Source organism: Cynocephalus volans, chromosome 1 (genome assembly GCF_027409185.1).
Source record: "Cynocephalus volans isolate mCynVol1 chromosome 1, mCynVol1.pri, whole genome shotgun sequence".
NCBI lineage: Eukaryota > Metazoa > Chordata > Mammalia > Dermoptera > Cynocephalidae > Cynocephalus > Cynocephalus volans.
In genome coordinates, this window is record NC_084460.1 from 99,699,014 (window position 1) to 99,726,476 (window position 27,463).

The 27,463-nt window shown below is 34.6% G+C and overlaps 1 protein-coding gene across 1 annotated transcript in view; it reads left to right on the forward strand.

The window, feature by feature from the left end:
• The first annotated feature begins 17,120 nt into the window (after positions 1-17,120).
• NAALADL2 (N-acetylated alpha-linked acidic dipeptidase like 2) overlaps positions 17,121-27,463 on the forward strand; it is a 757,732-nt gene continuing 747,389 nt past the window's right edge. Inside the window, exon 1 of the mRNA XM_063104553.1 lies at positions 17,121-17,319. Within this exon, the coding sequence (XP_062960623.1) occupies positions 17,121-17,319 (199 nt within the window). The remainder of the gene's footprint in view (positions 17,320-27,463) is intronic.

The following is a 27,463-nucleotide window of genomic DNA, read 5'->3' on the forward strand; positions in this document are numbered from 1 at the left end:
TGTGCTGCTCTTTAACAGGGGTGTGGGGAGGGGAGTATTTATATTTCTGTATACATATCTCAGATTAAGTTGTAAATTCCTTGAAAGCAACAACAATTTGTTTGTATCTCTGGGGACACATGAAAGAGAACCTTGCTCATAGGTATTTGACCATTGTTTTCTAATTGACAGATTAAATGCAGCAAAATCTATATATTGCAAAATTCTAAGTGTTGCATTTGAAGAACCTGGATTTTATAAAGGTGCTGATAAATACTTTGCGACTATCATGGAATGTTCCTGGATTGGGGGCTACAGGTTCTAATAGAGAAATTACAAGGGCTTTAATTGTCCACTTGATTTGAGAATAGAGCATTGAACAATTATCTGAAAAATGGGTTCCAATTTTAGTTCAGAGTACAAACCTACAATGTAGCATATGTTATGGCATTAATGTCTTCTCAACTGTGCCTTTCATCCAAGCCTATATTGGATAGTTAGATAGAATGGTGTGATCAAAGGTTATGAATGTTGCTGCCCCTATAGCCAAGGCTGGTTAAACTCAGTTAGTTAGGGCACAAAGTTAATAAAGGTCAGAGTCGAGAGTTTAATCCCCTTTGTGGTCCAGTTACCTTTTATTCTTTTCCTGGCCAAAGACTAGACACCAAAGCGTAGCCTGCCAACTCTCAAAGGCATGCTTTTGACTGAGAGAAATGGAGAATATATTGATATATCAACAAAAATCAACCTTACCAGGGGAAAACAACTCAAAACACATATTCCACTAGCGTCATCTAAAATGATCCATCTGTACATCCATTTGAAATTTGTGAAGCACCTAGCCTGGGTCTAACACTCTACTAGACACTTGGGGATATAAAGATGCCTGACACTATCCCAGCTCTAGAACAGCTCTCAGGTTTTTTTCTTTTAAGGATCTCAAATTTCCTAGATTTAGTTGTTTTGACTGTTAGAAGTATTGTGGTATTTTCTTTCTCTGGTTGGTTAGTTAGAAGATAGGTGTACCGAATGCACTATTTTTATCTGAAAGTTTCCCAGGAGGATCTTTTGCCCTGTCAAAATATTTTTGAGGTCTAAATAAATAAATAACATTTAATTTTTTAGATAAACATCTTATCATGACCTTTGTAAACTTTCTGAAGCTTTTGAAAGGAATGACAAAAATATGGTAAATTTGCTACTATTTAAAACTAAGTAGAATATTTTACTACATGCTTACAAATGAATCTTCTGAAAAGAAGAATAAAGTAATCAACAGATGTATTGTTTTGAACTCCTTCTGTGTACAAGATACCAGTCTGGGTACTAGGGAGATACAGATTACAAGTATATTCTCCCAAGTATAGAATAATCCAAATCAGCACTCAAGACATAAAGGTATATCCATTTGGGATAAATAATATGTAAACAAAAATAAAAGAGATTTTAAAAATTTTAAACATATTAGAATTTCCTTGGTTGTAGTGTAATTTATTCATATGTAAATTTATGCCTCATTGTTTCTGAAAATTATTTAGATGTCTTATAAATAGCATTCATTCAATAAGAGAAAATAAACGAGTAGAAAAAGGGAGAAAAATATGTTTATTATAGACGTAATTTTTTTTTTTTGTGATTGAGAAACTAATCTGAATTGTAGATTCCTGTTAGCTGTGAGAAATTAAGAACCATCATTGGCTAAAGGGCTTTTTTGTTTTTTTGCGAAAAAATTCCATTAATAGACATACTGAATGACATAATAGTCATGTCTGCTAAAATGGGTTTATAACAAATATATTTCTTTACATCAGGGATAAAAATGTAAAGTTCCATATTAGAATACAAGATAAGGATTCAATAAAAGACCATGCTACCACAATCAGAATATGGCATTTACGACATTTATTGAGAAACACAACTCAGATTTCTGAGATGTGTGTTAAGATTTCATATTCCTTTCTATTTCTTCTAAATATAATTTATCTTACTCAGCTAGTTCATTGATAGGGGTTGGTAAGAAAATTTTAGGTATATAAGGTTTACCTTGTAAAGGTAGCACAGGGTTTGGGGGCTATAAAATTCTGTGGGACTATGGGATAGCAGTGGAAAGATTCTTTAATATTAGAAAACAATTGTTTCCAACATTTTTGGTCATATTCATATAAACTAGTGCATCCTTCTACCCTTTAATTTTTTCCCCTAAAAAAATGAGAATAATAACACCAGTTACTCTCTGTCATATAAATTTATGAAGTTGAAGATAAATAATAGATATGTACGATTTTATAAGCCACACACTGCTTTAAACTATAATATTCATTTATTATTTATAATTACAAATATTATTTATATTACACCTATTCAATAATATCGAATACTGTCATTTAAATGAACCAATCTGTGTTAAAATCCTTACTGCCTAAGTACATTATAATTAGTATCTATGTCATCAGTGATTCTAAATATCTGTTTGTGCTTTCTGTAAAGTCATTGAAAGTTCAAGTGACAGAAAAGTAGCCAAAAAAAGAAAGAAAAAGAAAGAAAAGGAGACAACATATAACAGCAGTGAGTGGACTACTGAAAGGCAAAAAGGCCAAAGTGAATATTTTTTGTATCCTAACCTGAGATAGCAGGTATTTGGTAGATGAGAGATATCTTAAGGTGAAAATACAAAATCATTGTTTTTTTTTTTTACAGTGAGTAAATTTTATTAGAATATATCAGTAAGAAGGGATGAGAAAAATTAATTGGCTTGTGGGTAAAAACATTCACTATTCTCAGAATATTGTGTGCATTATAGTGAAAAACATAAACTTTTAAAAAATCTAAGACATTTTCTTTAGTAGTGTGGGAGAACAGGATATTAGAGTGAGAAAGAGAAGTAATAACCTTATTTTTTGCAGTTTTACTTTTTAATAAGCTGAAGACAAGTTGACAAAATTACATACACTCTAGCAGAGGGTAGCAGCTTTCAGTTGTCGGAGCAACATGTGCATCTTGGAGAACCGACTGATCTGATGGAATCGCTGAGTTTCTAAGTAATACATAACAATAAGGCAGATGAGTCTGAGGTTGTTATTGCCACCCACGCCAGACATACAAATAGCATTTCATGTATAAAAATGTTTATTAGGTATAAAAGGGAGAGAAAATGAGGGTGTCTGAAAGCATCTGTTGCATTTTGAGATGATTTAAGTTAGATAACTAAAATGCTGCATTTCAAAAACTAAATTTGAATCAAATTCCCACCTTTTCACTTTGATTGGTAGTAACAATTGCTTTTGAATGTAGATATTTGAACTATAGTCTGGTGATTCTCTTTCAAAATTTTGTCAGAAGAACTCCAATGGAGGGTAGAAGAATGTGTAAACTGAAAGCTCGGTTGTGACGAGAGTTTTAATGTCCACAGTTGAGCAGCAGACATATAAAAAATGTTTCCATGTGTATATAATTTATGTGGGTCAGTGATGGGTAAGACTGGCCAGCACTACCCACTGAAATGCTTTTAAATGATGACATGGGATAATGGTGGTTGAGAGAATCACCTTTAGAGGCAAATGTGTAGAAATACTTGCTCTACTGTTTTCTAACCATGTGATCTTTATCAAGTTACAGGAACTCTCTGATTCTATTTTCTTATCAGTGAAAAACAGATAACAAGTACTACATATGGCCAGTGTTTGTAGTAAATGAAAGAAGTATATTAAAAGTGCAAACTTTTGGCGACACTATTATGAAATTTTTTAATAGCTTTGTAACAATTGATTACAAACTTTATCATGGACATCCTCAAATGCATAAGAGAAAGTGTTATAAATCTTATGTTATAAACATAAGATTCCAAAAATTATTTTAATAAAAACACTAGGAGTATTTTTTAATTGGGGAAATATAGAATCTGAAAAAGTGAAAAAAATACTAATCTCTATTCACCATCTCTCCATCTTGGTTTTCATCTGTTTAGCCATTTTAATAAATGAACTACTAAATTAATAGAAAATTTTCCTGCACCAGAAAAAGGCTTGGTTCTGTGGATTAAATGGGTTTATAAAAGTTACAGGAAATATTGACAAGAAAATACACATATCTAGGCATATTTCGGTATAATCTCATGTACTTTGGAGGCCAATGAATTGTTTGAAGAATGCAGAAGAGATAAATATTTGGCCACAAGTGGGCAGAAAGCCAGAAAGTATATCCCAAAGCCTCCTTTCCCCATGACTGCCTCAAGCAGCACTTATCCGCTGTTGGCCCTTCATTCCAGGCCGCCTTCTCCCTCAGAAAGGCCTGACTTTGCCCCTGAGATTTCCATTTTCCTAGTTACTTTTATATAATCAAGTATTTTAATGAATAAAATTAAGATATTGGTTTAAAAAAAAAAAAAGTTTAAATTGCTGACCTAGTGGAAAGCGGTATCTTCCTGTTACAGATGTAAAAGCATCTGTGTTTTAAAATAAGGGGAAAAGATTGCTTCTCAGACACCCCAAACTCTAGTGCCTTCAGGTTAAAGGCTGCCCAAGTAACAAATGAGGCTTTGGTGTATGGCATTAGGAGTGGAGGTGACTGATTTGTGCTGGGGAGCACATCTAAAGAGATTCAAATGTTTATTCCAATGTCATGAGCATGCCTAACAGACATTTTTGCAGGCTGAATTCGACCTGCAGTCATCCCTATGTCCTCGTTTATAGAAATCCTTGGAATACGGCAACTATAACAATCTCCATACTTCAGCATTATCTCTGTCACCTGTTTAAATGAAGGATAAATGGACGGATTTAGAGGGTTTGGATTTGGGTATTCTTTATTTCCTCAAGGGCCACCTTGAAAAGAATGTTAACATTTTCCCTACCCACACATCTACACACACCCCACACTCCTCCATTAAAGAAGTCCTTCATTTGTTCATTTGTTGTGTATTGCCTCAGATGATAGCAGGTGCAGATATGATATTTACTAAAAAATTAGAATTAGTGCCAATGAAGTTGCACACCAGTAACTTCTTAAATTCTCCCATATCTGAAGCAGCACAAGTGGAGAAATATTGTATGAAATCCCAAATTGCATCCCTGTTTCAATGGAAAACACATCTCCCCACAAATTCCATACAAATGAGAACCATTACAGAAAAAAACAATATACAGTTTTATTATGTAATATAATCAAATCAATTGAAAAGGTCTATGTGACCAAATATTTAAATGACAAAAAATTATCTCTGATAACCCTGATGATAGCATGTCAATTCCAAATTAGAGTGACTTGAGCATTAAATATGCTCTTCCCCAAATTCTTTGGTTTCACAATATTCTCTCTTTAACCCATCAATAGAAGATATATGCTATTCAAAGTTATCATAATCTTAACATGGTGTATTTTCTAGGTCAAAAGAAAGAAAAAATATAAGGCATAACAAACACTGGTAGAGAACAATTTGCTAGCCCTTACTTAGAATTTTTACGTTTTGTCAGTGACCCAGGCTCATATTCAATACCTTGAAATGGCAAATGGTTGCTTTTTAAGATTTCAGGTCAGATCAGGCATTTATTTTGAGCATCTAGCTAAAGAAAAATGGCTTCTATTTGTTTGTTTTTAAACCCTTTATCTTGTATATAGATAGAACTGACCTAAAACTGTATCTGGAATTGTTCACCTGTAAGAAGGGAAGTCAATGCAAGCAAGGGCATTTTAGCTAGAAGCTGAAATTAACCGTCAGAAATTTTACAATCCAGATGTGAGCTGCTCCATATCAGCAAGTGGAGCAGCTATCACTTAACAGGAGTGAAAGGTTTTCTATGCCAATCAAAAGTAAACAAGGCTAGGAGATCCTAATATACTTTCTTGGTGTGTTCGAGTCACTGACTCTTTCTGCTTCAACAAACCAAAATATTTTTAAAAGCATCTTTTACTCTGAGGGGTAAGTTTTTCTGAAACATGTATCACATGGTAGAAACACTGAAAACAAAAATAACAGATACACAGTTATAATTTAACAATTTTCCTCTTTTTGTTATATTTTTAGTCACTTTAAAATATGTAAATCTCAAATATATGCATGAGAATAATTGTTACACATTTGACACAGAATCAAAATAAAGATTAATATTCCTAACATGTCTTTGGCAGAACTGGATACGAAAGCTATTTGGGGGTTATTTTTCTCATGCCAGAAGTAATTGTATGGTGTACATTTTAATTCAAACCAAAGTATCTGAAATTTTAAATACATAGTGAGTAAATATTATTAAAGTTTTTCAAGAAGAGTTTCCCTCAGAAGCTCAATGTTTTCCTTATGATTTAAAAGATTTTTATTCATTTAAAAGAATGTCTTCTAAATGACCAAAGGAATGTTGATGACATTCCCTAAAGAGTGTTAAATTTACAGGATAAATCGTCAAAAAACATATACACATATATTAAGGATCTAAATGAGTATAATACTTAACTATTTCAACTCTCAACACTGTCAAAAGCTGAAATTTGAAAAATAAAAATCAAGTTTTAATTCTGCTATTTGCAAATTAAACTAAAAGCCTTCGATGAGTCTTAAATGAGTCTTTCACTCTAATGTGTTTGTTTTTCCTTTGTAAATGGACATTTTTTGGGAATAAGAAACTCCGTACATTGTATATGTTAGTGGTTTCAATTCTGGGCTTATAAATTCCTTTAAGAATTAGATGAATATTATACACTCTCTCCCCTGAAAACTATACATATGTACAGTATATAAAATATAAATTTGCATGCAATTTTAAGCCGCCCAATTTTGCGAAGCCGACTAATAGTCCACAAACCCAAGACAGAACTTTTCATGAAGGACAAAATCTGTGTAGTAGAAGAGCTGCTAATCCAAAGCTTTAAAACTTGTTTGTGTAGTTCAGCCTTCCTGGACCAGAGCATGGATCTTTCTCATTCTCCCATGTCTCTCTTTCACCCAACTGCTTCTGTTAACAATCTCCTTTCAGGTAGAGCTAAAATTCCCATTAAAATGTAATCTCTTGGACATGTGATTTTAGTTTTAAAATTTGGGACACTAGCTTGAACCTGAGTGAGACTTCTGGTTTCTCCTCAAAGGTTGCACCATGCAAGGTTTACTGAAAACATATGCTAACATCTGAAAGAGTCTCTGTGGGTCCTTCATGAGACTCACAAATGAAAGAAATACTAAGAGGATGGATGGTGACAAAGCCAGCATACCAGTTTGCAAATATTTGCAAACAAACTGAAAGATGGAAAAATGGCATCTAGGTAAAAATTAGGAAAAATGTAATTTGATAACACTATACCTTTACAAGTATGTTTATAATTTAATATGATGATCATATTGAAAAATGAAGTGAGTCTAGCTTGAAATATCTTGTGGTAAAATGTCACAATAGGCAAGGAGAATGATGCTGAGACCCACTAAACCCCTCTGAGGTTCCTTTGTGTTATAATGCCACAAAAATAATCATCATAAAAGAAAATGTATGTTTTGTTCCCCAAGACGTAATGCTCAAAGGACATTATCTATGTGTGAGTATTCCAAAGATTTCTTTAGCATCGTGAAATAGGTGCTTTAGACACTTATTTTTTATAAAGTAATTTTTGTCAGGCAATATATATGTTAGAAATTAGCAGTTCCTCCAGTTGTAAAACCCTGACGTTGACTATAATTGAGGAGGTTAGTGTTGGCATGTTCATAAGTATTACATGTCATTTGAAATATGACAGTGCTGTAACTGCAAGACCTTGGGGATGCTTGCGTGTTGGCATTGCCATCTGACTGCCTTAGAAACTGCCAGACAGTCTTCTTAATGCCTCCGACCCTGAGATAATTAACATGGCCCTAGAGGCTTCTGCCTCTTCCATTTGCACACTTGTTTAGTAAGATGTTTGCTGCTAGCTGTACTTTCTTCTGTTTTAATAACGTACCTTTAAAGAGAATGGAATTTCAGTCCCATTAAGTTTTCTGTTATAGACATTACCTCTATATACAAGTTGCTTCTATACAAGTTTTGTCACTTTCCTGAAAATTAAAACATATTCCTAATGTTATGTTTTCAATCTTACATTTCAGTTCCTATAAATGCATTTTACAATGAGGCAAATGACTTATCTGAAATACAGGCACTTGCTTTGACAGTTGTGTTATCTGTCATGTAGATTAGCAATGATAAAACAGGGGCCAAAAATAAAAATAAATCTAAATGTCTTCAGGGTAAATTTCGTGAGATTTTTTTTTCTACATTCCTAAGGCACAGCCAAGAGTTAAAACAACCCCCGCTTCTACTTCCCTTAAGATAAGAGTTATGGATTTGCAATTAGCACTGTGTAGAATTTGCAAAATTAGTTTGTAAATTCTGAATAACTCTTTGCAAATTAGGTTTAAGAAACTTAAAGGGAAATCTTAAGTGTAGTAGTACGAATCTTTAATGTAACAAAGCATAAGACTGCAGAGTTGACTATTAGCAAGCTGTTGTGTTTGTTGAATGTATGAATGTATTTAGTTTCACCAAAGAATTAAATGTGTGTGAATAGCTAATAGAATTGAGAATATATATAAATACATATAAAATTATATGAATATTTATAAAACGTTTATATAAATATATCTGTTTATATATTCTTCATAAATATATATCTATATATTTATATAGTGTATAGAAAAACTAATATTTTTTTTCTCACCCATTGCGTGGTTGACAGCTGACATCCCTGTAACAAAAGACAAATTAACAGTAGAAAAACATAACAAATTTATTTTACCAAACTTTTACATACTTTCAGAAATGAAGGAGCCTTCAGAAATGAAGACCCAAAGACCCAGGGAAAACTGTGTTTTTATGTTTAGGTTCAATGAAGAATGGACAGTCATACAGAAGTATGATTGGACAAAAAGGGGCTATAACCTAGTGTAGTGGTAATAAACTGGGGTGGGGGAGGGGGATTTAGCAAGGCATATTTGTTCAGATTTTTTTTGGCCTCTGGGTGTAGGGCAGGACACCTCTGGAATAAGGGTTTTATGGCTTACTTTTAGGTAAGGTAGGTCTTCATCACCATGCATCAGGGAATGAGGGTAGAAGGAGGTCAGAGTGAACTTCTTGCTTCTCTGATTTTCTCAATTGCTAAGGTGCCATGTTTTGAGGTATTGTGTTCTGAGCCCTGACAATACAGAACACATATATTGTGATTTTTCTAATTATAAAAATAATACAAATTCATTATAGCAAATTTGAAAAGGACCAAAATGTATTAAAAAAAAAAATACAAAATTTTGTAGGTTCCAGGCTCTAAAGGTTAATATTTTTCCATTCTTTTTCCTGCACTTATAGATTTTTTCTTTATTTTTCAATAAATATATTACCAGTATTTTCCATATTAATATTCTTTAAATGTGATATTAATGACTTCAAAAATATTAATCAAATACTATTATAATTTTAAATAATTAAAAATCATACATTACATTTTTATAAGACTATTAAATACATTGGAACAAAATATTTATCAATTATAGCTTTAAATAAAATATTTTGTATTGAGAATATTAATATATTTCTAGTTCTTTATTATATTATTCTGTAAAAATTTGTAATTTCTGACAAATAGAGATGTTAGTGATACCCATATGTTGAGCATTTTACTAAATTTTGAGTAAATTCAGTGATTTTTTATTCTTACATCAAAAATTCTATTGTTAGTTGTTTATGAGTGTCTACAATGGACCAAGCGTTCATCAAACAAACCTCACTTCCACATTATAGTGTCAATACATAGGCATCACCTATATAGATCTTATATCACAGAAACAAATATAATTCAATCAGTTGGTCAGCCATCCAACACCCAGACTTTTTTTCATTCTGCTCCTTTCCCTTTTACCTGGAATGTTCTTTCCCAGATGTTTGTATACTTTACTCCTTTGCTACATTCAAATGTTTTGCTCAAGTTCTCCTCCTTAGAGGTTTTCCTGACTATGAAATTAAAAAAATAGTGCCCCCAACTCATCTGTTCTTCAACCTCATATTTTTCATCATAGCACTTTAACTACCAGAAGTTTTACTGCTCTGCTTCCTCTAATCATTCCTTAAAAGAGATTCTGTAACTCTCCTGTCACTTTTGTTTGCTAATGCCATCTCAGTGTTTAAGACTCTCCTGCTCCTTCTTAATTAGCACAGGCTAAGCCTATGCCCAACAGTTTCTTCTCTCTCCTTTTTTTTTTTTTCTCACTTCATTAACATTTTGCTATTTATTCTCCCAGAATTTTCCCTGTGATAATGATATACATTCTTTTTGTACAAAAGTGGGATCATATTATTATGCATGTTGTTCTATTATCTGTTTTTCTCATTCACATATAAACACCTTTCCGTGTTAATAAATATACTATATCTTTTTAGTGGCTACTTAGCATTCCATTGTCTTGCTGGACCAAAAATAATTTTTTTAGCCAATTCCTTGTTGTTAAACATTTATGCTATCTCCAATTTCAAATTTTTATTTATTATAAACATTGCTAAATCTTTGCACACTTCCAAATGTTACTTTTGCATAAATATCTAAAAGAGGAGTTGCTAGGTCAAAGTGTATGTAATTTTAAAGCTTTAGTAGCCCTTTGTCAAATTATCCCCCATACCTGGAAATGTTGTACTATTTACATTCTCTCAACAATTCCCATTAGGAAAGTATCCTTTTCCCCGTATTCTCTCTGACACTGGATATTGCCGATTACAATTTTTGTTAAGTCCAGTAGGTAAGAAATAGTATTGCATTTACCTTTATATGTTTTATTACTGAGAAGAATAAACATTTTTCAAAGCTTCATTGGTAATTTCAATTTCTTCCTTTACTGAATTTCATATTAATAGTTTTTGCTCATATTTAAATGGAAAAATTATCTTTTTATTGGTTTGTATATTAAGAATAAAAATTATTGTCCCTCATATATATTGTAAAAACTTTCCCCTATTTTGTCATTTTCTTTTTTTTAATTTTGTAAGTCATGTATACTTTTTTTTTATTGATTATACCTTATGAACATGAGCCCGAAAGCACAACCAACAAAAGAAAAAATAAACAATGGGACTATATCAAACTAAAAAGCATCTGCACAGCAAAGAAAACAATCAACAGAGTGAAACAACAACCTACAGAATGGAAGAAAATTTTTGCTAACTATGCATCAGACAAGGATATCCACAGCATACAAGGAACTCAAGCAATTACACAGTGAAAAAACAAATAACCCAATTAAAAAATAGGCAAAAGAGCTGAATACACATTTTTCAAAGGAAAACATATAAATGGCCAACAGGTACATGAAAAAATGCTCAACATCACTAGTCATCAGGGAAATACAAATTAAAACCGCATTGAGATACCACCTCACCCCAGTTTTAGACTGGTTATAATCAAAAAGACAGTGAAAAAGACTGTACTGTTGGTGGGACTGTAAATTAGTACAACCACTATGGAAACAGTATGGAGGTTTCTCAAACAATAACAGATAGATCTTCGATACAATCCAGCAATCCCACTTCTGGGTACATACCCAGAGGAGTGGAAATCATCATGTCGAAGGGATACCTGCACTCCCATGTTCATTGCAGCTCTGTTCACAATAGCCAAGACATGGAACCAACCTAAATGTCCATTGATGGATGATTAGATAAGGAAACTGTGGTATATATACACCATGAAATGCTACTCTGCCATAAAAAAGAATGAAATTCTCCCATTTGCAACAACATGGATGAACCTGGAGAAACTTATGTTGAGTGAAATAAGCAAAGCACAGAGGGATAAATACCACATGTCCTCACTCATAAGTGGGAACTAAGAGAGAAAGAAGGAAGGAAAGAAAGACCACAGTGGTGCATTGAACTTGCAGAGGGAGAAAACATACCTTGGGCTACAAGGTGGAGTTGGGGGTGGGGTGGGGGGGGAGGAAGTTGGGGATAATTGGGTGGGGGACACTGGGTACAAACACAATTCATGGTAATGGGCATGCTGCCAGTATGGATCTGGCCTTCATATCTTGAGCACGAGGAGTGACAATCAGCTTTGTACCTCATGGACAACAGTTTCTTTAAAAGAAGTAGTAACGTGATCATGCCATATGTCATGTCCTTCATTCATCCAGGGTTGAGCGCAGGGAAGAGGGACAGATGAGGCAGCAAGGTTAGTGGTGGGGAAGGGTCCCTGGATCTGGTTCCATTGGGTGGTAGTGGCCCTGATGATATAATGGTTTCCATAAATGTGTTGTTAGTGGTTTCACACTAGCTCCCTCATTTTTCTGAGGCACTTACCATCACTTTAAAAGATCTTTAATCTCAGCAGTCATGTACGATCTCAACCCTTTCTGTCGTTTGGTAGTTCCTTTACTAACCTAGCAGTCACCTGGACAGCTCCATCACCAACCCCATGCTTCATAATATGAAGCCACAGGAACCAGTTTTATACTCTTGAAGGGCCACAGAAGTGGGATTGCATATACCTCAGACCTGGGTCCCTTTAAGTCAGTTCTTTTAAGCCCTAACAAATCTCTGGACTAGAAATGGGCAGCAATGCCTACGTTCATGTTCACCATATTTCAGTAACTACCCTTCTTCTTTGACATAGTTGGGAAAAATAAGCAGAAAAGGACAGTGTGTCATGTGTCTATGCTCCTGGATTATTCTCCTAAGAACTCTGTCAACATGCTCTGCTCTGGTGGTAGGCTGGTGGGTACCATAGTTCATGAAGCATTGATTACCAACTGGAGACAAGATGTGAACATTCCCTTTATGCCAACACCTTCAGTCTTTGTGAATGAGTCTCTTTGAAGACCCTTTAGTCGCTTTGGAGGAAAGGAATTCAGAGGGAAGTACAATTCTTCTCCTTACAATAACTGCACTCTCTCCATGTTCCAAGATTGTCTTCCCACTCTATAATCTTTTTATATCCACTGAGGGATAGTGGGTAGAGTGGGCTGTTGGTTGGTAGTGTTGGGACTGACTCTCTGATTCACAATGCATGAACACCATTGTCAGTTTAGTATTTATAGTATATTGGGAGTTTTTTGAAAATTTAGAAAGCTCTCTTTACCCATCAGTATAAACCTCTTTTCAGTCTTCCCTAACTTGTCCTTTATCCTATTACTCTGTTGAGAATCACTCTACTTACTGTTCCTTCCTCCCCAGCAGACCAGTCTTGATATTTGCTATTTGTTTTTGCTCATAGACCATCACTCACCTAGAAAAGCACACCTTCTCTGCACACATCTAAGTCTTACCCATGTCAAGCAACTTAGAGGAATTCATTCCTGGTATGTGTCAGTGAAACTCTTTTTGTCAAGGTCATTAGTCAACTCCAGGTTGCCAAATTCTATATTTATGTCTCAGTCTTCGTGTAATTCAACTTATTAGCAGCAATTGACATAGCTGATCTCTCCTTTTTTCTTGAAACACTTTCTTTGCCTAACATCCTGGATACCACATTTTCACAGGCTGTTCCTTTTTTTCTTTCTGCCCTCTGAACTCCAGAATATCAAAGAGATCACACCTTGAAACTCCTTTCTTCTTCCATTACCCTCTCTCCTTATGTGGTTTCATTCAGTCCCATGGCTTTAAAGACCATTTGGAGTTTGACAACATCTGAATTTATATTCCAAGTCCACATCTGTTTGCTGAACTCAAGACTTTTACATAGAGCTGCCTATTTAACATCACCACTTGGATGTCTAACAGTACCTCAGAAAAAACATTTCCAAAACGAAACTTAAAATGCTTTACCATCCCACTGCATACAGCCAAACCTGTTCCTCCTGTGGTCTTATCTATTCCAGAATATTTCATTCATCTTGGTTCTTAGGTAAAAACTGTGGAGTATTCTTAATCTTCTTTCTTCCATACAGCATCCAATTCACAAGTAAACCCTACTGGGTTTTCCTTTTCAAGTATATTTAGGATCTGATTCCATCTTACCACCTCTACTTTTACCACCCCTAGTAAACTCTTCTTGACTATTGAAACGATGACCTAATTTATCTCCTGTTCTTACCCTCACTGCCCTACAGTCTGTTCTCCGCAAAGTGGTTAGGATATTCCTTTCAAGACTGAAGTTAGATCATTCCTCTGTTCCTTCTTCACCTTCGTCTTCTACTTCTCCACTCCTTCACACATTGTACTCTAGCCACATCAAGCCTTTTAATGTCCGGCATATGTGCATATTCAATGTCAAAGTCAGATAAGGTTCTGACTATCCTTCAGTGAAGTCAAATGCAGCTCAATTAATTTGTACTCAAGTTGAAATAAACCATATTATGGAAAGTGGTCACGATGCCAAACACAACCCCACGTCAGAAACTTTGCGTTTGTTATCCTCCATAATTAGAATTGTGATCCCTTGCATATCACCATGGCCATGTCCCTCACTTTATTTCAAGTCTTTGTTCAAATGACATGTTAGCATAAAGGTATTCTCTGTCCATCCTTTCTCCATTACTCTCTGTCCCACTTACTGTGCTTTATTTTCCTTCATAGCACATATTTTTATCATTGATAATAAGTCACGGTGATTACTTAAGAGTGGGAATGCTAGAGCCAGGTTTCCTAGAATTACATCTTTGTCTCCGATTTCTTGCTTTATGACTTTGGGCAAGTTACTGCAACTTTCTGTGCCTTAGTTCCTTACCTGTAAAAGGTAATAATAATAGTACTTACCCCATAATTTTTTGTGAGTTAGCACAAAGTACTTAAAACAGTTCCTGATATCAGGAACCATTCAATAAGTGTTATTTTTAATAAGAAGAATTATTATTACTTTCTTTTGTTTAATGTCTTTCTTCTCTCATTAGAATATAAACTCTTTGAGTGCTTTGTTTACTGCTGTATTCTCAGTGACCAGAAATATTCCTGGCATGTTATAGGTGCTCAAAAGATATATGTTGAATAGATGAATGAATAAGTAATAAAGGTGGACATAATAAATGAATGAGGGTTATAAAGGATACATAACTTGCCCATGACCAATCCTTCCCCACAATCCCCCAGGCCCAATTGGACCCATCAGTGTTTACATGAGCACATAAATTCTGCATGACCTATGCCTATGTCAAAAGTGGTTATTAAACACAGTACAGTTCTGATGTAGGAGAAATACATTTGAATTGGTAGATAGGCAAGTTTTAATAAGAAAGTGAACCTTAAAATAGCTTTAAAGGAGGGTAAACATTGATGTTTGTGGGCAAAATAGAAGAATGAAGATAATTCAAATCAGAGAAACGATATGGTCATGTGCAAGGCCACTCCCAAGTTCAGTTATTCAGCAGGTCAGGCTGCCTTCAGTAGAACAGCATAGGACAAGACCAAATGTGGAGGCCTTGGGACAGGGGGTTGGGGGTCTGACTTTAGGCTGTGACCTTTTTTCCTGCCTCTGTACCCCTGAGGGTACAATACTCTCAGGTTCGTTCAAGTGGCTCAATAAACACGAAGACGCCAGAAATAGAAGAGGCATATGTGGTTAATGCTGTTTCCCTTTGGAAAGAAAACAGAAATTTAGAAATGGGAGTGTTTTAAGATGGATACAGCAGTGAATACATCAGAATGAAAAGAAACTAGGAAAGACTCTGTTTAGAAGTATATGACTTTAAGAAGTTCAGACATTTGATTAAACAAAAGGTTTAGAATTATGTATATTTATGTTTAATTAGGGTTTTTCTGTTTATTCAATCACTCATAGCATGCTCTCCAGACCTCCAGTATCAGAATCATTTAGGAAGCTTATTGAAAGTGCAGATCTCTAGGTCCCACCCAAGACCAAATCTGAATGTCTAAGGTGCTCCTGAAGTGTCTCCATTTAAAGAAACTGCTTCCTGTTTTTCTGCATGTGCTTTGCCTACTAAAATGCAGAATGGATGCCTTAAACTTGTTTAGATAGGGCAAGTGAAGCAGGTGGACCTACATAAAGAAGGAGATACTTCAAGGTGGAGGAATGCTCAACAATTTCACTAGGTCAGTTATTCCAGAAAGCATATAAATTGTGTTAATTTATTTTTCACTTCATAGTAAAATGAACTCGTTTAAGTAATTATTAAAAATCTTAATTAGAATCAATATGCCACTAAATTAACTTTCAGTATTTTGCTTGTATAACTATTATTTTATCTTTTTCTTACTCTGTGAATCCTCTGACCACTTTTTCTTTATATTTATCTCTTTTCTAACTATAAAGGTAATTATGGCCATTTTAGACAGTATAGGATATTTTTTTCAAAAGGAACAAAATAATACTGACTTCCAATCTGTGCTTTTGTTTGTTTGCTTTGTTTTACAAAATCAGGATCACAGGATGTATTGTTTTGTAACCTGCAGTTTTTCACTTACTACTTTTAAAAAAATTCTCCGGTGTCATAGTAAATATTTCCTTATGGTCCTGTTGGCCAATATTATATTTTTCAGTCTGTTCTTTTTCAGCTTTCCTTTACATGCTACTCAACAGGAACAACCCTCAAATAACTCCTATTTTCTCCTGGCCTAAAGCTGCGGTATTTCCTTACGTTTTCTGAATGGGATCAACCTGTACCCAGCTCTTTCTCATTCACTCAGAGCTACTATTTCTAAGTACATGACTGGGCAACAGGGGTCCTGCCCTAGGACCCTGCTCTGGTCTCCATTAGCTATACTCCACACCCATGGAGTCAAACAAGGCCGAAATATTCTGCCAGTAGAGAAACAAGCTTTTTAAAGATTCAGACAGCCTGTTACTTACATAGAGAGCAAAAACAAGATGAGCAAAGGTGCCAGCTCCTCACTTGCCTTGTCTCCAGGACAACAGTGAAACGAAAGGGGCTGGGCAATGTGACAGAGGAACATGAGTGTTGGAACATGCTGTTGCTAAAATGGTGCTTCCATGCTGCAACTAAGCAGTTTTGTAGCCTGCAGCTGTACCTTGGTGTGGCTAGAGTACAAGGGGAAAGAGAAAGCTTCATACCTCAGCAGAACCCAGGAGATGAGAAATTTCTTATGACAGCATCCCTGGAAGATAAGAAGATGGGAGAAAATGGCCTTGTAGCTTCTCCTCACGAGCTTCCCATGTTCTCTTGTTTTGAGAGAATCATCAAGCATCTGCCAAGACTTAGATTAGCTGGGGTTTAGTCTTGCATACATTGTCTACGTGAAGATATGCAAGGTTACCAGAGCTCCATGGCAGAGCGATTTCCCTCCAGTGGAGCCCATCTAGATGTTGCAGTTCTTTCACCCCAAGACCAAGCTCTGTGGGTACCGAGACCTGGAATTCCCTGCCCAAATGACCTCCTCCCTGCTTCTGCATCCTGTATGAGCCTCTTTCCTAGATCATCATTGAAAGATGGACTGTATGCTGGTATGCACACTCTAGTCCCAAGGGGTGTTTGTGTGAGTCTACAAACAGCTTGGATGAACAGGCCAGGGTGTCCACATTCACGACTGCAAAGCCCCTCAGGGTGCTAGACAGAGCTACTAAGTCAGAATCAGATTGTACTGATGAATGAAGCTTCTGCCGCCTGGGAGGAAAAATGTAAAGAAGGCAGAGAGGATAAAAATGTCAAAGACTTTCTTGGCCTCCCTTCCTAACCGTGGCCCATTGATTAACTGAGTACAGATTCTCATAGGAGATGAGGAGATATCAGCAATGTTTTTTTAATTGTCTTAACAGTTCAAAGCCTTGAACATAGATTTTGGTTAAGAGTAAAAGCCAGTAAAAATTATGGTACAATTTTTAACTAAAAACATGAAGTAGAAAATTTAACCTTTTTTTTTTTTTTTTTTAGGGTTAGTGAGAAGGATGCTAAGTGATTTTCTTGGAAAACTTATAAAACATTTTAAGGAGTAAAAAAAAACCTTAATAATGGTTTACATGGAATTGTTTTAATGATCAGCTCTTTATGAGTAAATAAAGTAAGGAAAAGTGAGTTGACTGACATTTTAGATAGAACTCACCTGAAGGCATAAGCTCATTGTTTGAACCTGCTTTATGACCAGTGTACCACCAGTCCGATCACACCTGTAGCAGTATAAACAAATTCAGGTTGTAGACATTTGAGCCATTACATTTTTCATTTTATATGTAGTATATTTTTTATGTAGGATTTTTCGTAGTTGAATGTCATAAGCCATAAAAAAATAATATGCTATTCTACTTTGTGTTCTTTATTCTGGAGCATTTTGACCCTTTACTGTTATTTTGCTAGTTTTAAATTTACTAGATAGGTGAAGCAGTAGAAAACGGTGCTCTCAGTTTAGGATGTTCTTCTGTGAAGTGTTTACTGAGAATCAAGAGTTTAGTATAGAGCAGGAAAACCAATATTCCATTTTACCATACCATTTTCATTTTTAAAAATTGGCTTTGAAATAGATGTACCTTCTTGTTCTTTCATTCATTTATTCATATGTTCTTTCATTCCTCTAGTTTTATAATTCAATATATAAATTTGTGTAAGATTATACCTAACATTCTGTACTGACGGTACTCACTGTTTATTTTTGTTGCACAAAGTTGTTTAGATCTTACACTTACAAAAAGATGTATGCATGCACATGTGTCTATGTGCATGACACACACACACACACACACACACACACACACACACACACTCAAACCCAGCGTAGATGTCTCTTATGAGCTCTAGACCTGTGTTGATATGCTACTTAACATTCCCATTTTGATGTGTCAAAGGCTCCTGAATAAACATGTCCAGGCCTGAAACTAGCGATTTCTTTTCAAACTGCTTCTCTTCCAGTGTACCATTTTTACATACACTGGCACGCACCATTGTGCATCTAAATACCCAACCTGAGAAATCCAATAATTAACAAAATACTTTCGTTACAGTTTCTCTCCTAACTAGTCTATAACCTTCATGAAAATAGGATTCATGTTTTTTTCCTTTTCCTCCATCATTGTATTTTCAGTATTTACCATAGTGCCTGACACAAAATTTTCACTCAATGTTTGTGTAAGAAAGGACTAGACATGTAATTTATCTCATCCTGAAATACTTCAAGCCATGTGGTAGAACACTTACAGGTGCCACTTTCCTAAAGTGTCATGTGGTGTAGGGACAAATGCTCTAGTAGTCAGAAGATTTGCTTTGATCTTTATTCTGCCACATCTCAACTCCCACTTTCCCAATGAGTGAGAATCTCTCTGAGTATCATTTTATAAATTTATAACACTAATAATCTCTTTTCTATCCGCCATAGTATACTACTTCAAGTATCAATTGAGATAATAAATATGATGGTGTTTTGTAAACTATAAAGTCCTATATAAAAATAAAGGCATTTATTTATAAAATCCTCTATCATACTTTTATAGGCGAGTCTATAGCATGATGTTCAGTATCCATGAAGGGTGCTCATCCTTCTATTTTTCAAGATATGCAGTATTAATTCTGCACTAAGATATGCAGAGCCCCATATTAAAAAGCATGCATCAACTCAGGGCCCAGAAAATGGTCATGCCTGGGCGCACACCAGGTAACTGTAGATATAGTGCCTGCATGCCACTGCATATTTACAATATATTTTTATTCATTCTGTCTTTCCTGCTTTAATTTTTCTGTCAGCCAGAAAAGTTGCTTTTTATTCATGCCATGGCCTTATTTTCTGCAACTGCCTTTTGGAATATATTATTATTGATATTTTGCATATCATGGATATAGCACTTTTTAGTCTGAAAATTTACTTTTCGTGCTGATGCTATGTTTTTAGGTCTGGTGTCTGGAATACATTATTATTAACAACATTTTGGAGTACATTGTTCTTCATTTGGCACTTCTTATTTTCAATGTTCTTAAAAATATATCCAGTATAATTAATGCTTTTGGCACCTTTGAGATGTTAGCATACACGAAAATCTACATTTTACATGCTGAGGTGGAAGAAACCATGTTTAAAATGTGCTTTTTTTAGGAATATATATTTTCAGAATGACTTGAAGTTTTGCTCAGAGCAGATTCTGCCTTCTCCAAACACTCTCTGTTTAGTAATTGACTACACAAAGCTTTGAAGTCTTTGGGATCTTGTTAAGATCATTGGCAGCCGATGTCAGGGCCAGAGTTATACCTCATTTGTTTAGTAGGTCCTACTAATCTTTTGCTCATGGATGACACTCAGGCAAGCATCCTGCAAAAATAAAAAGAGACGAACATCTTTAGAAGTGTGGTTTCCACACATTTCCTTAACACGTTTACACAATGACATTGTAGCCTTGTTAGATGCTCCCCTCATTCCTTCTGAGCTTTATGTACACTTGTAGGCTTTAGAGGTAAATATGAATTGATAATAAGAAATGCATTATTTATATCTATATCTGTATCTATTTCAGCTATAACTGACAAGAATAATTGACAGTGTAGCTGACAAAAAAAATTATAAATATTCAAAGTATACAAAGTGATGTTTTGATACACATATACATTGCAAAATGATTGCCACAAACAAGCTACTTAATATATCTATCACCTCATTTACTTACCTTTTCTGTGTGTGTGAGATAAACATACTTAAGATCTACAGTCTTGGGAAATTTCAAGTACACACAACATTATTGTTAACTAAAGTTGTCATGCTGTATGTTAGGTCGCCAGAACTTATTTATCTTATAACAGCAAGTTTGTACCCTTTGACCAATATCTCTCCACCCACCCCCCCATGCCCCTGGCCAACCACAGCCCTTGGCATCCACCATTCTACTCTCTACTTCTACACGTTCAACATTTTTAGATTCCTCATATGTAAGATCCTGCAGTATTTGTCTTTCTGTGTCTGGACTATTTCATTTAGCATAATGTCATTCAGGTTCATCCATGTTGTTGCAAATGGCACAATGTCTGTTTTTTTAAAGGCTGAGTAATATTTCATTGTATATATGTACCACATTTTCTTTACCAGTTCATCTGTTGATGGACACTTAGGCTATTTCCATATCTTGCCTACTGCAAATAATACTACATTAAACATGGGAGTGCAGATATCTCTTTGAGACAGACATTATTTCATGAGAATATATACTCAGAATTAGGTTTGCTGGGCCATATGATAGTTCTATTTTTAATTTTTAAAGGAACCTCCATACTCTTTTCCATAGTGGCTGTACCAATTTACATTCCCACCAGCAATATATGAGTTCCCTTTTCTCCACATCCTTACCAACACTTCTTTTGATTTTTTGATAATAGCCACTCTAACAGGTATGAGTTGATATCTCATTTTGGGTTTTGATTTGCACTTCTCTGATGAATAGTCATATTGAGCACTTTTCATATATCTGTTGACCATTTATATGTCTTCTTTGGATAAACATCTTTTCAGGTCCTTTGCCTATTTTTTAATAGAGTTGTTTTTTTTTTTTGATAATGAGTTGTATGAATTCCTTGTATATTTTAGATATTAACCCTTTATCAGATATATGGTTCATAAATATTTTTTCCTATTTTGTTGGTGACTTTGTCATTGTTTATTATTTCCTTTGCTGTGAAAAAATTTTTAGTTTGATATAGTCCACTTGTTTATTTTTGCATATTTTTGTTGGTGCTTTAGGTGCCATATTAAAATCATTGTCAAAACCAATGTTATGAAGTTTTTCCTCTATGTTTCTTGTAGGAGTTTTATTGTTTCAAGTCTTACATTTAAGTATTTAATACAATTTAAGTTGATTGTTCTCTTTGCTGTAAGATAAGATTCCAGTTTCATTCTGTTGCATGAGGATATCTGTTTTCCCAATGCTATTTATTGAAGATGCTGTCTCTTCCATATTGTGTATTCTTGGTGCCCCTGTCAAAGTAGTTGACCATATATGTGTGGGTTTATTTCTGGGCTCTCTATTCTGTTCCATTGGTTTATGTGTCTGTTTTATGCCAGTACCATACTGCTTGATTACTGTAGCTTTGTAATAAACTTTGAAATCAGAAAGTGTGAAGCCTCCAGTGTTGCTCTTCTTGCTCAAGATTGCTTTAGCTATTTAGAGTTTTTTGTGATTTCATACAAATTTTAGGATTGTTTTTTCTGTTTCTGTGAAAAAGGCCATTGGCGTTTTGATGGGGATTGCATTGAATTTGTAGATTGTTTTGGGTAGTATGGACATTTTGACAATATTGATTCTTCCAATTTATGAACACAGGATATCTTTCCATTTATTTATGTCTTCTTCAATTTCTTTCATCAATGTTTTATAGTTTTCATTGTACTGATATTTCACCTCTTTGGTTAAATTTATTCCAAAGTATTTTATTCTTTTTGATGCTATTTTAACTTAGATTGTTTTCTTAATTCTTTCTTGGTAGTTTGTTGTTAGGGTATAGAAACACAACTGATTTTTTATGTTAATTTTGTAAGCAATGCACTATATTTTTAGAGCTGCTCCAAAAAGGGATTTTCTGTCTATTCTAGGCTCAATATCAGATCTTGAGCTGAATCAAATGTTAGAGACAAGAAGAATGAGTTGAATGGTTTCTCTCATTTCCAGTCTGAGACCATCCTGCTGTTTTGTGTTTGTGCTGCCTCTGTTGTCTCCTCATATTTGTTGAAATATTTAGACCATAAATGCACTTATTATCTTTCAATCTCATTATTGATCTCATGAATTGCAGGGAGACACTGCAACTATTATGTTCCTAGTAACTCATTAATCATGAGAGTTTCAAGATGTCACATAAAACTCAATTAAAGCACTCATGGGCATCCATGTAATCTTAAGCCTAGAAAATGAGCTACATGTGGTTGTCACAGGTACCTTTTAGGATATGAAATCAGCCATCCTTGAGCAGTATGAAAAGATGTAATTCTAGTTTCAGTTGCTGACTGTGTTCAAAGTGAAAAGTAAGTTGTTGAAAGTTTTAAATGAACTTTTCTGTGGTACAGCTTTAGATATTTTTGGTTTTTAGGAATGTCCTAATATAAAATTAGAATGTGTCATACTTCTACCATTTCAGATATGTTTCATAGGTGCAATGAATAGGCTGAGTGTTCGACTATTAAAAACTAATGAACATACTTTATATTATTATTATAATTATTATTTTGTGTAATTTTAGGTAGTCTGATCGAATCTATAGAAAATGTTGCTAGCAAGAGAATCTTAAAAGTATTCTAACAGATAGGTTTTAATTTTTTTTTTTCACTTCTGAGTCTTAGTTGTTATTGCTTCTTATCAACAAAACTTTCTCTACATTATATTTTATTTTTATTTTGGTGGAGTCTCTCCTTGAACAATTCTAGTCACATAGAGTCAAGGGGTAAACTTTCTGATTTTTTTAATGTTTGAGGATTTTATTTTCTCATCATAGTAGGCTGATATTTTAGATATTTCTGTAGATTTCTCTTTATATTTTATTTCCCTCATTTCACTCCAGCCGTAAAAATATTGACTTCTAACATAAAACTTTGCTGATGAGACCTCTAATAATTGTTGGATTCTTGTTCTTTTGTAAAAAAATTTTTTTTGTAAAAAGTTTTTTTGTAAAAAAGCTTTTTTGTAAAAATGTTTTTTTCCACAAAGGGCTTTAGAATTTTCTTTTTTTCCTTGAATTTCTGAAAATTTACAGTGATATAACTAAGTGCGAAACTTACTGCATCACACTCTTCATGTACACTTCATCTGAAGACATGAATGTTCCTTTCAAAAAATTTTCTTTCTGTTAGTTTTCTTGTTTTTCCTTCTCCATCATCCTTGTTATCCCCTGGAATTTCTATTATATTTCGGGAGCCCCCAGGTCTTTGAAGTTTCTTTAATATTATCTTTATGTTGTCATTTTTCTCACCATATAAGAGATCTCCTTGATTATTTATCTTCTAGGTTACTATTTTGTTATTTACTTGTGTCCCTTTTATTATTGTCAAAAACTGTGAGGGGTCAGAGACTTTAACCTTCTTTCACAGTTTCATAGATACTGGTAGAAGACATGGGACTCTTGTATCTCATGCAAGAAAAAAAGGATTTATTACTCACAGTCTAGCAGGCAGTATGCAAATCAATTTATTTGTGTCAGTTCTCTTTCCCCTATGTCTTATGGAGTGGCATGGATGAACTCAGGTATATGCTCAAGCATTACAAGAGAGAAATCCCAGGCTTAGAGAACTAAACTCTTTCATTGTTTTGTTTGTTTTTGGCGACTTGCTGGTGACTGGATTAAACTCTTCTAAAATGGGCATAAAGCATGCCTGCCTTCTGCTCTAGTAGTAAACACCATCTCTATCTTCCAAGGCTATAAGTAAAACTGCCCTTTGCTCTGGAGGGAAACACTATCACTATTTTCCAAGGCTTCTTCCTGTTCAAATGTCTTTTAAAAGAGAGTCCAGTTCATAAGATGTTTAGAAATATGAGAAACTCAAGAAGAATCTCCCAACCACGGTTATGTACAGCCTTTAACTTTTTTCAATTTTGGAAATAATACCTTTTAGTTTTCAGGATTCATTGTTTGTTTTCTGCCTGATTCACTATTACAAGCCTGCTTTTTGGGAGGGTGGGAAAGTGAATATTATCTCTATGGTGATTATCTCTAAGGTGGTTTTTTAAGAATTATCTTCTATTTTTTAGATTAGTGACTCAAACTTTTTTGCGCATATGTCACTTTGGGAATTTGTTTAAATGTAGATACTGATTTAGTGGGTTTGGGGTGGGACTTGAGAATCTAAATTCCTAATAAGTTCCTGATGCTGATATGCTGTTAGTCTTTGGTCAGCAATTTGACTATCAGGGGGTTTATTATCTTTGTTTCCTCTGAGAACAATTCTATTTGTGTATCTTAGTTTAGCTTTTCATACTTTTAATTTCCTTCATAAATCTAGTGCTATACATATTTGTGAATGGAGTTCTTAGATAAATAATATGGGTGGTGTGGTTTATCTAAGCACCAGTGGAGGTCTTTTCACCAAAGCCCTCTCCATGGGAGAACTGACTTTGGAGTCCTTCTGAGAAAGGAAAAGCTTCTCAGAGGGTAATGACGGAGTACGGATGTCCAAAAATCTGTTTCTCCATATGAGTAATAAAAATATGGACAAAAAACTGTAAAATTCAACTTGTACAGAACTCTGAACATATTCAAAGGCTTGCAACAATCCAAGGAACATTTTATTTAAGAGAAAACAGCTGATTTTCAGTAACAACGGCCAGCTTTGTGGCGTTTTTAATTTGCCCTGTTTTCATCCCTCTCTTCCCAGCTGTGTGGTAGCCTTGAAAACCATCATCCCTGGAAACATGGTGAAAGCCAGCAACCTAGCAATCTGTCCAGCTGCTATAATGCAATACTGTTCTGGCTGCTATAATCCAGTATTATAGATTGGGTGGCTTTTAAAGAACAGAAATTTATCTTTCACAGTTCTGGAGGCTGGGAAGTCCAAGATCAAGGTGCTGGTAAAGTCAGTGTCTGGTGAGAGCTGCTTCCTGGTTCAGAGGCAGCCATCTTCTCCTCACTGTGCCCTCACATGGCAGAAAGGATAAGGGAGCTCTCCAGGGTCTCTTTTATAAGGGCACTAATTGCACTCATGAGCCCTCATGACCTAATTACCTCCCACAGGCCCCACCTCCTAATACCATCACTTCTGGGGCTAGAATTTCAGCATGTGAATTTGCAAAGGGGGGTGGACACAAACATTCAGTCTATAGCACAGTCACTGGAGGGAAAACAATTGTTTCAGAGCTCCTCAAAAGAAAACTTCTCATAGAATTGTCATTATTTGACCTTTCTGGCTAAATAAACTTTGTGAAAATGATAAAATATGTATATTTTCCTCAGCAGTGTGGCAATAGTTATTGTTTAGTCAGGGATTTTAGTAAATAAAATTTCTGTTTTTCTTCTCTGGTTGACAGGTCTGTGATAATTTTATTCTTCAAATATTTGTTGAGAGTGCACTTATAAGAAATATATCACCCTAGAAGATTTCCCGAGATTGAGAAATCACTTTCTAATAATACCATGTACTTTAAAAGTTAATTGTGACATATATATATAAACATAAAACTTCCCCCTTTCAGCTAAAATAAAACAAATGTAACATAAACTTTGTAAGTTTACCCAAGCTCACTTTCAAGTTTTACTGAGTCAGGAGGTTATGTATGAAATTTTAGTAGAATCTTCAGCATAATTTTTCATTCAATATTTTGTTTGATAAAGTGATATAGATCAAAGAATGAAATTAGCTGACACAATTTTATATTATTGAAGCACAGGTGAAAAACTCTGGCATTTTACAAACAGTCTATCCCAGTTCCTGTGTCTGATATTCACCTTTCATATATTCACAACTGGCAAATGCCTGGTTTTAAATAACACATTTGTGTGTGACCTTTTAAGAAAATTACCAATGTCTTTGTTTAGAGTGCAGAGGGCATGGATTTCACAGAGCATTTCCCCACTAAATGGAGTGTATTACTCCAGTATCACAGCCATGTTGTCAGGAGTGGCACTTCATTAAGATAATGTGACCTTTAGAATATTCTTCCAACCTTTTACTATGTCTTTGGTAGTGGGATTTAATTTCTGTAGCTTTTTGATAAGTTGGAAATAAAAAGTAATTGAAGGCTACATTCTTTATTTCACTTCAGCTATACATTGTGTGTTTTTTTGTTTGTTTGTTTTTTTCCTAAAATGGCAAAAAATGTCAGGTAAAGGATGTTTGTTCAAACTAGGAACTATCTGCCAGGAAAATGTCTCTTTGAGTTAAAATCAAATTGGCAAGTTTATGCCTGTTGTGGAAAGGAAAAAAAGAGAGAAAATGGACATGTAGAAGAAAGCAAAAATTGTTCTTTTCTGCTACATTTTCAAAAAAGTTGAAAAGGGCCCCAAAGCCTTTTTTCTTGTTTTGTGATAACAGTGAGATAATATTTTTTTCCGTGTGCTTGTTTTGGTAACTTAAAATTGTTTGTTCATTCAGAACCATCATTGAAAGTAGAGATTTAACTTTTTCTAAAACCATTCTTATGACAGAGTCAAATAGGCAATTTAATGGAAAGAGGAAAGGAAATGACTGTTCTGGTTAGGCCAAAAGGAGCATTTCTCAGGAACCATTTATGTGTCATTTGGTTTATTTATAGAATTGGATTTTATGATTGGAATTGAGTTTTCCGCTTGAGTATCTTGAAATATATTTACAGCCAAGTATTGTTTCTATTTTAATATGTAGATGCTGTTAGGTGCCAGAGCATGTTTTCTTAATCTTATCTTTGTCAATTTTAACATTGAGGTTCCCTTTTTATTATATTTGAAATGGAGCATTCATATCACACCCTGGGAGTGGTTGTATTATGTGAAAGGGCAGAACCATACTGTGGTAAGAAAGCTGAGTAGGGAGTTTTTAATTCTTCTACTAGATATATGGCTTTTGACACACCATTTAGTTTCCTAAGCTTTAGTTTCTCTATTAGAAAAATAATAGTATAAATTAGGGATACATTCAGTTCAAGTAACAGTAAACCTGGCTATAGTGGTTTAAAACATAGAGGTTGTTTTTTTTCATATAAGCAGAAGACAGGAAGTGGCTGGGCAGGT